At 45.1% G+C, this 12,526-nt stretch overlaps 1 protein-coding gene across 1 annotated transcript in view; it reads right to left on the reverse strand.

Moving 5' to 3' along the window:
- Positions 1 to 1,472: 1,472 nt before the first annotated feature.
- mRpL32 (mitochondrial ribosomal protein L32) overlaps positions 1,473 to 12,526 on the reverse strand; it is a 74,839-nt gene continuing 63,785 nt past the window's right edge. The window contains exon 3 of the mRNA XM_037414890.2: positions 1,473 to 1,856. Within this exon, the coding sequence (XP_037270787.2) occupies positions 1,666 to 1,856 (191 nt within the window). The 3' untranslated portion in view covers positions 1,473 to 1,665. The remainder of the gene's footprint in view (positions 1,857 to 12,526) is intronic.

A 12,526-nucleotide genomic window follows, 5' to 3' on the forward strand; every position in this document is an offset into this window, starting at 1 on the left:
GTGTAAAATTTTTAGTTCTGATTTTTAGAGTTTCTTGTCTCACATGTGCCTCTTGATGTAAAGGGAACGAAATTCCGATAGACACGTAGCTAGGTGTATATTGTATTATATTGTGTCGGGTGTTCTGTCGGATAGCAGAGGGCACTTACTTGTATCATGTGTTGTCTGTTGTCAAACCGTTCTTGACAAGTTGCAGAACCATCAACAAGTGCTGAGGCCAAAAATCGTCAGATGAGACGAGCGACGACAAGTTTTGGCAACAAGCCAGTGGAGCTGGGATCCTTCTTCAAGAATGGGATCTGTTCACGGAACTGAGCCTAGAGCCACATCTTCTCTATGGCACTGGAGGCGAACCTGAAAGGACCTGGCGAACGAGCGCGCCCGACATTTGAGTCCCGTGGAAGCAGCTCGTCTTTCCAGAGCATTGACTGGTGGCGGGGATGCTGTTATGCCTGGCAGTCCAAACCGAACGTGATTGCTTCTGTAAAGTCTCATTTGATGCAAGCAACATCAGAACCAGCGAGCGCGCCAGGCTGATGCAATTACCAGCAACTCTTGCGCACCTCTTACGCAACACGTGGCAAGCCCCCTCACCCACGAGTCCGATTCCAACCAGCTTACGCAATCACTGGCAACTCTTGCGCACATATTACTCAACGCAGGGCAAGCCCCCTCACCCACAGGTGCAATTCCAGCCAGCGACCAGCGGCAGTTCCTGATTTGAGACTTTGAAGTACTAGCTGACGCAAGGGATTCCCAGGGCCTATAAAAGAACCAAGCGGCCGGAGGAGAAGCAGCGTCTAAGATCGTACAAAGAAATCTCAGCTCATTAAGCTGTCGGCCCCAGTGATGAATATGTAACGCCTCTATTTAAACTGTATGTTGCCTTAACTCGCCGCCACTTTGTCCGCTCCATCTATCAGCTCTGCACAGATGCAGCCGCGAGCTGAGACACGCGTTTCCCAACAATGATCACTGTGGAGACTTCACAACATACTTTGACTTGAAAACCAGTGGCTTGTCGAGTCTCTTGATGCCGAACTTGGACCTCGGCTCCTGTCGGACAACACGTAGTCAACTATTCCCAACAATGCTTCTTTAAATATTGTGGTCACTGCATTACTGTCGATTCAAGCACAATCCATCGTGTTCACTACCTTCTGTATGGTTCTTAGATTCCTAGCCTTACTTCGTGTTTGTCAAATGTATTCCTTTGGCCTTGTGCCAAAACTGTGACTTTTTAACAAAAATATTTGCCGCATGGTAGCGATAGAGTATGCCACAGCGCAAACTTCACCACCTATGTTGAAACCCTTGCTTTGCAATGTTGTCATAACGTGCAGACAGTTTTGTCATCATTTCTTGGGAGGGTGGTGCACCCCTGGGCCTTGTGCAGCCATGCTCTCCTTCCTCCTGCACAGCCCTCTTCACTATTACATATACTCTACCACTATTTATTGATTACACAAATATTGATCACATCTGCATCATTTTTTATTCACAGGTGTACATAGCACAGCCTCTGGTTTAGGAAGCACATGTAATTGTCTGATAATGCTGCATACTTATCTAAATGGAGCTTTTAATACCTATATTAGATATGACGACCATCTGCAGCAAAGAAAAAGTGACTATTCATGCGACTAAGAGGGACCACAATAAAGATTATTTTGTCAAGTTCTTGGTAAACCATGCTGGTCGTGGTCGGTCTACTTCCGCCACTATACAGTGCCCCTGCTTCTTTTCGCCCTGATATGCCACAACCACTTCAGTTTCCACTGGCTCCAGCTTGAACCGTTGTGCAATGATGTCACGCAGCTGCTCAGTCTCTTGCTTCAACTTTCCATAGCAATGACCTGCAATGATGCAAAGTGATTTAGGCCCACCACATTTTCTGAATATTCATTGTAAAACAAAAGCAATACTGTAATGCACATCATGCACATGTACTATGTGCATGATGTGCATTACGATAGTACTATGTGCGTTGAGCAGATAGTACTACCGGCGTCAAATAAAACCCGAACAGCGCTGGCACTCGCAGTGGTATAGTGCTCGCCCTCCAGTTCTCACCCTTGGCCATGCTCCCGTTTCGGTGAAACTGTGCACGGCCCCTGTTCAGGCTGACAACTGGATGGTGTGCACTATGAAACTGAAAATGCTTTTCACTGTTCGGGTTTCATTTAACGCCGATAGTTGATTCGGGCACCACAACAAAGACACCCCGAGATAGCACAACAAAGACCACCGAAAATGGATATCCATACCTGCCAAGTCCAAGAATTCTGAATCCGGGAGATTATCACAAGAAGAGGGCGGAGGGGGGGGGGGGGGGGGGCGGTAGCGCTGCATTATTTGCCTCTATTTTTCTTGCGGCACCAAAAAGAAAAAAACGGGAACAAAAAAACATCGCGAAAAATAAAAGGGGGTGAGCGATCTCAATTGCAAGCCCAAACATAGGTGTTGCGGTCCTATTGTGACTTGGAGTGGCCGAACACACGAGAGTAGGGTTTTCCGCTAACGTGAGAGTCTCAAAGAATCAACACAAATAGCAGAATCTCTTTCCAACAAAACAACTCGCGTATACGTCTTCCTAGTACACGTGAACGGATAACATATGGGACGGCGCAGCTGTCTGCCGCAAAAGCACATGTCACAGCGTTACTCGCTACTACATTCTTTTGAAAGGAACGCCAAAATGCATCTGGCTTCTTTTTTATGTCTTTATTGCCTTTATTTTACCGCTGCTTTGGCCGCGTGCCCTCGGTGCTCATACATCGCTATCGCGTTGCCACGACCACGGTTTAGTGCACGGCGTTTACGGCAAATGATAGTTCCCCGTGCGTTTGGCTGTGCACGTGCCTTCAAAACCAAATCGTTTTATGCCATCTACGATCACATCTGCTATGGTTTTGTCCGCAGAGTTTGCGGGAACCAGCGATACTTTGACTGGTCAAGTGTTGGACGCCTGCACACTTTCGGGGTTCTGTCAGTTACGTCGTCACCATACACGATAATATCAAGAACGACCACGGTTTCGTCCACAGCGGTTGTGGCAACGACCACTGTGGATGAGCACACACACTGTAAAACACAATGCGTGAACTGGTCGCACGCGTACTCCTGAAGCTTCGAGTAGGCTGCTCTCTGCCTTCAATCGACGGTTTCTGCACTAAAGTTCACATCACCTGCCGCTATGAGCAAATATGTTTGGAACATTCGAATTTAGGCCCAATGGACATAGTGGAACTTGGCTGGGGAATTTCACGAATTCGTATCTGCCATGGTTTTGTATCACTAAGATTCAACTGTATGTTTATATGAATGCCTCTTAAATTCATCTATAATAAAATGGGGTAGGTCCACAAAAAGCCTGCAGTGGATTGAGCTGCTTTATTGTCAATGCGGCCAGATCACGCACAGGAACTTCGATTTCCAGGAGATTTTCATGACAACCATACAAACCGAAGAAACGGTTGAAATATGGGATACTTAGCAGGTATGGATATCAGACATATTATTGGCTTCAATATGACCATTACCTTCAAGTTGAACGCTGGTTTGAGCAATGGAACTAACAACGAAAGGAAAAAAAAAAGAGGACAGACAACGAGCCTTAACCCTCTGCCCTCCTTTTCAGTTCTGCTGTTTGAAAAGTTAGCTCTGCTTAATACTACATTGATGAGTTATACCCCTGCCACACAGCCACTCGAAAGCCTTTCAAGAGCAGAAGGAGATCTTCCATAAAAGTCTTATCTGCAGACACACGACAAGGATTTATCTCTTTTTCTGAAACAGATGCTATTCTTGAGGCAAAGCCAGTCAACCTTTTTTACAGCTGAAAAGAGCAGGCTTCAGGGCAGTAAGCACCACTAGTTTTCATTGATGAAAATAAAAAGCAAGTGCGTATTGTTCTGTTACCTACGCCCGTCATCAAAATGTGTTTTATGTCTCATAGAAGATGTGAACACATTTGGGCTTGCCATCTTCTCTACACTGGAGCAAACGTGAGAATCTTGTGTTGAAAAATTTATCGGAAAAAAATTGGCAGATCCCTCGTACAGTGGGAATCGGAGATATGCGAAGCACGAATAAGAAGGGTTTATATCACTTTGAAATCAGCACAACGTCATGAGGTGGAGGTAAATGATGCTGTACATGACTTTCGTGCCATGATTATCATGTTTGGTTGTATCCTTTACCTTCATCCTCTATTCACGTCACGCGATACCACATTTAGTATATGTGGAGCTAACGAAACGGTCATGAGGACACTATTAGTGTGGAAACCCTAACAACAACTAGGCGATGCCATTACTTCAACCGCAACCATGGCCTCCGCTCAGGCTTCATCGAGGCGAGTGCGGGCTCCCTGACTCACCTCACAGCCTAACGCGATGGACGTCGATCAAAAGGATGGAGATGACATCTCTGGAAAGGAAACTTCAGAAGAACAAGGTTGGATCACGATCCACGCACGTAAGAAGAATGCATTGGACACGGACGTTACCGCAGGCAGGCAAGAGGACGCCGCGTCAACAGACGCGGAGGACCATATGAGCGTCAAGGAACATAAATATGATGAACGCGGCCCCAAAGAAGCCTCACCTTTAAAAAAAAAAAAGACATCAAGGTCATTATCCGACGGAAGGATGGCTTTCACACAGTTGGATACAGCGTTGCCCGGATAGGTGACTGCATGCCGAGAGCAACTGGGCTGACGCCTGAAGAAGTGGTAAAGGACTCAATTCGCATTAACGAGTGGGAGAACATTATTGTAGTGAGTACACCGGTGCTCGCAAGAGCAGAAAAATACACTGCGACAAAGCCTTCCGCATAGGAGACAGAACGTACGAAGTCACCGCATATATGACTGCGCCAAAAGATACGTCGAAGGGAATCATCCGAAGGATACCCGACTACGATACCTGCAAAGGTATTCAGAAAAGCCTAGTGAACAAGAGGAACCCCAGCATATTACACGCAAAGAGGATGGGTCGCACCAATCACGCGATCATTGTATTCCAGGGCACGTATGTACTATGTTACATGTACTACAAGAGTTGTGAGTACCGCTGTGTACTATACAAGAAGCAATGTGAAGCGTGTTATGCTTGCGGAGAACTAGGCCACCGATCGGATGTTTGCCCACAGCCGCAAGCAAAAACGTGTCGTGGATATGGCAGCGCTCAGCCCAAAGCCAATCATCGGTGCGAGCCTAGGTGCCTTCTCTGCGGCAAGGACCATCCGACTGGTGACTGGAAATACAAGGCCAAATTTAAGACCCTGTACTTAGTCAAGAAGCGACAGTAGCAAAGAAAGCTACAAGAAAACGCCTGAAGTGAATGCGGGCACGCGGAGAACGAAGAGTGCGTCCACGACATCGCTGCGTTGGACAGACGCGAGAATTGGTCGAGCTCGCGTTCCCCCTCCTGCACCCGCTCTCGATCAAGAAGCTGCAAGAAGGGGGACAAAGATCAGCAGAGGGCCAGTTCCAAAGCCCAGAGCACATGAACCCCTTGGTCTGGAACAACACCAACGCAAAAAGAGGGAGGAGAAACCGGCAGCGGACACCCTGGACCGCTTGAGGTGAGCTGGGCAGATGCCGTCCTTGGCAGACGCGCGAAGGTCAAGGCTGCTCCCTCCAATTGCAGGCAAGATGGAAAAGACAGAGGCACAACAGACCACTTAAGAAAGCAATCGTAAAGCTCAAAAGGGGCATTGAGAGTTACACGCAGCAGCTTTGCAAGCAACAGTGGGAAAATACCTGCAGTAGCATAAAGAACCAACTAGGATTCGCAAACACTTGAAGCTTACTTAGGCACCTGCTAGATCCGGATGAGACAAAAACCACTCACAGACAGAACATCAACAGAATCATACATGCGTATGAAGGCTCTGAGCAGGACATATTACAGGAGTATGAAACAGTACATCAGTTCTACCCAATAGTACATCAGTTCTACCCAATTGCAAGTGTATCCCGATTACAGAGGTGCAGTGAACGAAGTCCTAGACAGACTGATCTGCAAATCAGAGATCAGGGCAGTATTACAAAAACTTAGCACCACATCGGCGCCTGGGCCCAATTAATTACAAACAAAATGCTCAGGAATCTAGATGATAAATCGATAAAGAACTTACGGTGTTTGTCAACGTGTGCTGGGAAAAAGGAAAAGTGCCCCAACAATGGAAGAATGCTCACATCGTGCTGATACCGAAGCCGGGTAAGCGACTGCAGTTACAGAACTTCAGACCGATCTTGCTTACTTCATGCTTGGGAAAGGTAATGGAGCACGTGGTTCTCACCAGGCTGACCAACTACCTCAAGAATCGCGACCTGCTTCCCCACACAATGTTGGGGTTCAGACAAAACCTCTCCACGCAGGACGCAATGCTACAGATAGAACATCAGGTAATAGATAGCCCTAAGAGGTCCACTAAGGCCACACTTGGCCTGGACCTGAAACAGGTCTTTGATAACGTATCGCACGCAATCGTACTGGTCAAAATGCAGGAACTAAATCTCTGCGAACAAACGTACAACTATGTTCGAGATTTTCTCACGAATAGAAAAGCCAAGCTTACTTTTGGGCAGCTTAGTTATGAGGAAGTAGAATTGGGTAGCGCCAGTACACTGCAGGGATCGGTGATATCACCCATGCTTTTCAACATAGCTCTCGTGGGGTTGCCAGCCAAGCTACAAGAAATCGAAGGGCTCCATCACAGCTTTTACGCCGAAAACATTACGTTGAGGGTTACGGAGGGCTGCGACGGGCACATAGAACAGACGTTGCAACGTGTGATCGAGACTGTTGAGCGATACTTACAGAACACTGGCTTGAGCTCCTCTGTAGAAAAGTCAAAACTTTTAGTACACAAAACCACGCGAAGAGCCGCAAGCCGAACAGTGAGGTAAATGACGATCCCGGTATAGACATGCATAACGACATCCGTGGACGACCCGTGTCTAAGCTAGATATTCTGCGTGTCTTTGGCTTACACATTGAGGCGAATGGCCACAATGGGGAGACCATCAGGAGACTAGAAGGAGCAGCTGCTCAGAACATCCGAGTACTAAAACGCAGAGAAAACCAACACAGCGGAATAAAAGAGGGCAGTATGATAAGGCTAGTTCAAGCCTTCATAATGAGCCGAACAACGTACGTAGCATCCTACCTCAAGTGGCAGGTAGCGGCAAAGACAAAGATAGAGGGCTTAATCAGAAAAGTGTACAAACAGGCGATCGATGAACACGAGCATGAGTAAATTACACCATCTGGGTCTCCATAACACGCTGGAGGAATTGATTGAGGCACAGACCATAGCCCAGTACGAGCGCCTTTCCAAAAGCACAACGGGCAGACACATACTAGAGAGTTTAGGAATTGGATCTCACGCTCAGAACCGCATCCAACTCGACGTACCAAGCAACGTAAGAAACAGCCTGGTTATCCTTCCTTTCCCGAAGAACATGCACCCTGAATACCACAGGGGTACACGAGGAAAGAGAGCACAGGACATACAGAAGAAGTATGGAAAATGTAAAGAGGCAGTGTTTGTGGACGCGGCCAGGTACGCGCGCAGGCCCGGCTTCGCATTGCTGTAATAGATCACCAGGATGTTTGCAAGACTAGCGTCATGGTACGCACGGAGCATTTAGAGACAGCAGAGGAAGTGCTACCCTATTGAAAATCCCGGGTTGGTGGATGCTGGAATCGTTGGTGAATATGGTGGAAAAAATAGTGGATATGGTGGAAATATTAGTGGACTTGGTGGAAACTGTAGTGGGCATAATTGCTGATGATGGCGAGAGTGGGAAAAATGATGTAAGATGGCAATGGTGGTGGCAAGCTAATGGTATTGGTGGTGGAAAATGACGGCTAGAGTGGAAAAAATGGTGGCAAATGGTGGCGAGGCAAAACAAGTATGGTGAAAGGCTTGGTGAGCGAGGTGGATGGCAATGGCGTGATGAAAGCTTGGTGGATGATGGTGGTATGATGAAAAAGCACATGACAGTATGTGAAATCACTTATTTCGTAGTGTTTTATTCTTGAATGCGCAGAGATATATGTTTACGGTCAAAAGAAACCAACGCTGCTCATTACGCTTTCTAGCAAGTTTTTTTTTCTTTACTCCTGTGGTGTCCACAACGCTTCAATTTTTGTGGAGCGTAGAATAAGCGGCCGTGAATATGTTTACATTTCATGCATTTACCTACATCAGTTTGACATCCACAATGTGTTTCTTTGTTGTGATGTTTAGAAGACTAGAGATGCCACTGTAAACAGTGACAATAAATATTTACATCGGCGTGCAGTTGTCGAGAAATGAATGAGTTCCAGTTCGCAATTGACCCTTTCAATGTTAGAGCAGAACACAGCGGTCACTTGATGTCGCCATGCTAGAAACACAACTCTGGCAATTCTTGCACAGACTAGTGCTTGAGCCGCACTTTTGAGTTAACAAAGTGCGTGCGAATATGCATAGACCGACTTTCGACATGCGTCGAGACGAGCCCCAGCGGATTTCACTTTCACCCTTCTGTTCTACCACCATGATTTCCCCCAAAGGTTGGACCTACTTGAGGAGCAAAACTTGAGGAGCATGTCGCACTCACTGTAGCACTTGAAACATATGGTGTAGTACAACTAGAGACCACACTCTTTGGAAGGTATAATTTCTTTTTTTAAATACACACAGAATCAGAAGGTCCCAAAGTACGACGTCGTCAGGGGGACCTCCTATAATTAGTGGCGTACATAAAAGCTCACAGCGGCAAAAAGAGCGAACAAATAAAAAATACAATCAAAACAGAACGATCTATACTAAAGTGCAGAGGGTGAAAGGCAGAGTGTCTAATGCAAATGCGCGCCCAAAGGAGAGAGAGCGGGTTAAGCCCGAGGTGGTCCCGTATATACACCATGTGAGCCATAACCTCAAGAAGGTGGCTTCTCGTTATGGTATTCTGGTTGTTTTTTCAGCTCCCAACAAACTTGCTTAATTGTGCCCACGTATCACATGCGATGAGCAAAGGGGCTGCCAGAAGCAGCACACAAGACTTTTTAGGTGCTGCGCACAAGGCGTGGTATATGGGACTCCCCTAGGCTGTGGCAAGTTCTATATCGGTGAAATGGGGCGTTGCATTAATGACAGACTGAGGGAGCATGCCAATAGCTTAGGCAAAAGTGAGCATGCGCATCTTCCAGCACACCGTAAAGCCTGCGGATGTGTGCCATTGTTTGAAAAAACGGTGAAAAAACGGTGATTCTTGGTAGGAGCAGAAAACAAACAGCTAGACAGCTCTTGGAAGCCTATTTTATCAAAAAGAAAGGGCCCGATTGTATGAGTGATACATGTATTGTGTTGTACACAACAGAAATGCATTTTTTGGATAACTTAGTGCCTTGCTCATGACGCTGTGCGATGTTTGTTGGCTGTGCACGCATGCGCGGTTTTGTCTTCGTTCCAGTGCGTTTCCTAGACGGTCATTAAGCAGTTGGTAGTTGGCGCTGTTCTGTCCTCTCTCCTGCTCTTCCTGCTTCACGTTATGTTTTTTGCGCCTCAGTATTCAAAACCAGATAAGAAAAATATACCATAGCAGTATTATACAAAGCTTAGAAATACCAATACAGAACTGTGAAGTGATGATGAAAATGAATTACAGATGAACAAAAGGTTCCTTTAACAATATGCTTTTCATGTTATGTTTAAAATATTGCAGTGATCGAGATGATTTAGTATGAAGAGGTATGCAATTCCAAAGATGAATACCATAGAAGCGAGCTGTAAATCTCCCATAGTTCGATCTTATTTTGGGTAAGAGTTATTTTGCTCTAAGAACCTCGTATTAGTGTTGCTGACAAGGACATAGTGAGGAGCATTATCTAATGATATGTCATGATCAATAAGATGAAATGTGACAAGGAATAATCTGTGATAAAACAGCTCTTGAATAAGTAGAATGTACAGCTGTTGATAAGTGGGTATAGAAATGAATTTTATCGCCTTGTTTTGAAAGCGCTGAAGCGGTTTTAGAAGAATGACCTATGTGTTACCTCATGATGATAGGCAGTATGATAAATGGCTATTAATATAGCATTATAAAGTGAGAAAAGAATATGAGGTTGAGAGAATACACGTGTTTTGATGATGATGCGGATACCAAAAAAACCTTTTTGATGAGTGAGTTGGCGCGAATATTGACGCAAGACAGACGTAGTATTCAAACTCCGCGCTGTTGTGACTGGTGCCCGAGCTGACGAGGGAGCGGAACTCTTTGGATCTTCAGCAAGTAGCCGACCAGCCGGCTGCCTATGACCACCAGCCACTGTCACTCCTAGCCGGAGGGTGAAACGTCGCGTCGTCACGATGCCGTAAGCCATTCCAGAGAAGACAACAAATACAGCATCTTCCTTGGAAGAAACCGCGGCGGCCGCCGCAAATCGCCCCGCTAATTAAGCGAGCAGTTCGGCGGACCCTTTGAAGTATGCTGTCTTGAGCTTGGGACCCTTCGACCAGCGGCACACACACGTCGAGGAAGAGCCCCGCTGGGGCCACCTTGGAAAACAGTGATCACGCCTCAATATTGGACATTCACATGGGCCGTGCATGCTTGTCCCCCTAAACAGTTGTGTGTGATCTGCGATTGGACAGTAACCTATGCATGTGTTCCCTGATCTAGGGATCTGGGGAGCACGCAATGCTGATTTAGCTAACGTGTTCAATGACTATTTTGTGTCCTTAACAGAAAAAGCGCACAAGCCAGATTGTACTACATATTTATCAGACAGTACTCCTGAGAGCGCGTTTTTGGCGCCAACAGTAGCCAGAGAAATTGCCCACGCTTTCTCGTCTGTAAAGAGCCGCACATGTTGTGACGCATATGATATTCAGAAAAGACCCATTAAACACGTGCTGGACCTCATACCTGAATTATTAGAACATACCTTCAACCTGGTACTTTCAACTGGAATCTTTGCACAAAAAGTACAAGTGGCAAAAGTAATCGTGTTGTACAAGACAGGGGATAAGAACTCGTTTAACAACTACCGGCCTATATCTATACTGCCAGTAATATCAAAAGGTTTAGAAAAACCGATTCACAAACGTATGATTTCCTTTTTAGATAAACACCATATCATCACTTTATCACAATTTGGATTCATGAAAGACCGCACAACTGAGCATGCTCTCCTAGCACAGAAGGAATTCATATTAGATGCTTTTGAGCGTCAACTACACACACTAGGTATCTTTATAGATTACTCAAAGGCATTCGATACTATAAATCATGTCACACTTTTACAGAAATGCAATCACTATGGCTTCTGAGGTGTCTTTCTGAAATAATTGAATCTTACTTAAAGTATCGTCAGCAGATGGTGGTCATCAATGATCACACCTCCAATTTACAAGCAATTTCAGCAGGTGTCCCCCAAGGCAGTATCCTGGGACCCCTTTTATTCTGCGTATATATTAATGATATCGTAAACATTGACCAATCTGTAAAGTATGTTATATACACAGATAACACAACCTTACTTCTCACTGCTTAACACTATAAAGATTTAATCAATGATGCAAACCAGGTATTATTAAAGCTAGCGTCCTGGACATGCAATAATTCTTTAAAATTAAACTCTTCAAAAACGAGAGTTGTTCACTTTAGGCCTAGAAATAAACCAACACCTTTGCATGCCCCGTTAATGCTTGGCACCTCGGAACTTCAGATAGTACCAAGTGTTAAATGTCTAGGTGTAATCTGATGAACATATGTCATGGAATTCCCACATTGAAAGGGTGTCTTCAAGTTTATCCAGAATAACTGGAATCTTGTCTAGGGTGCGTTTCCTGCTTCCTAAAAAAGTTAAATTTCTGATCTACAAATCGTTCTTATCACACATAAATTATTGTCATCTGGTTTGGGGCACAACAACATCAACGAACATTCACAAATTACATGTCATACAGAAAAGGGCAGTTCGCGCCATTGCAGATGTTCCGTATGGAAGTCACACGTCACCGCTTTTTGAAAAAATGAACTTATTAACCCTACCAGATTACTATCCAACAACTATCCAACAAGTCTGCTACTACGCAGGACTGAAAAGTGATAACTTTTTGGGCACACTTGCTCGTATAAACCGGCAGATCCTTTTTTATAACACTCGTCATGTTCACACGTGGTTTCTTCCACACACGCGCACGAACTACGGCAAGGAGATGCTGCGCTTTCTATTGCCGTTCCATCTGAATCAACTAACACTGTAAAAAATATTGCTAAAGATTCGTTTTTGTCCTACCTGTGTAATGCCATTGTATTTCTTTTTTCATTTGTACACTCTCAGTGATCTTTTATGTGATTATCAAAATTGAAGTTGGTACATTGTTTTAAAGGTTTATTTTTCGATCTGTGTCACTTGAATTTTATGTCTATATATGTTCATATGTAAATATTTACACATTCCTTCACAGTACTATTATGCATTCCTTTACAGATCTAATTCAGCGACATAGTTGTTGT

This window comes from Rhipicephalus microplus, unplaced genomic scaffold (genome assembly GCF_043290135.1).
Source record: "Rhipicephalus microplus isolate Deutch F79 unplaced genomic scaffold, USDA_Rmic scaffold_13, whole genome shotgun sequence".
NCBI classification, from domain to species: Eukaryota; Metazoa; Arthropoda; class Arachnida; order Ixodida; family Ixodidae; genus Rhipicephalus; species Rhipicephalus microplus.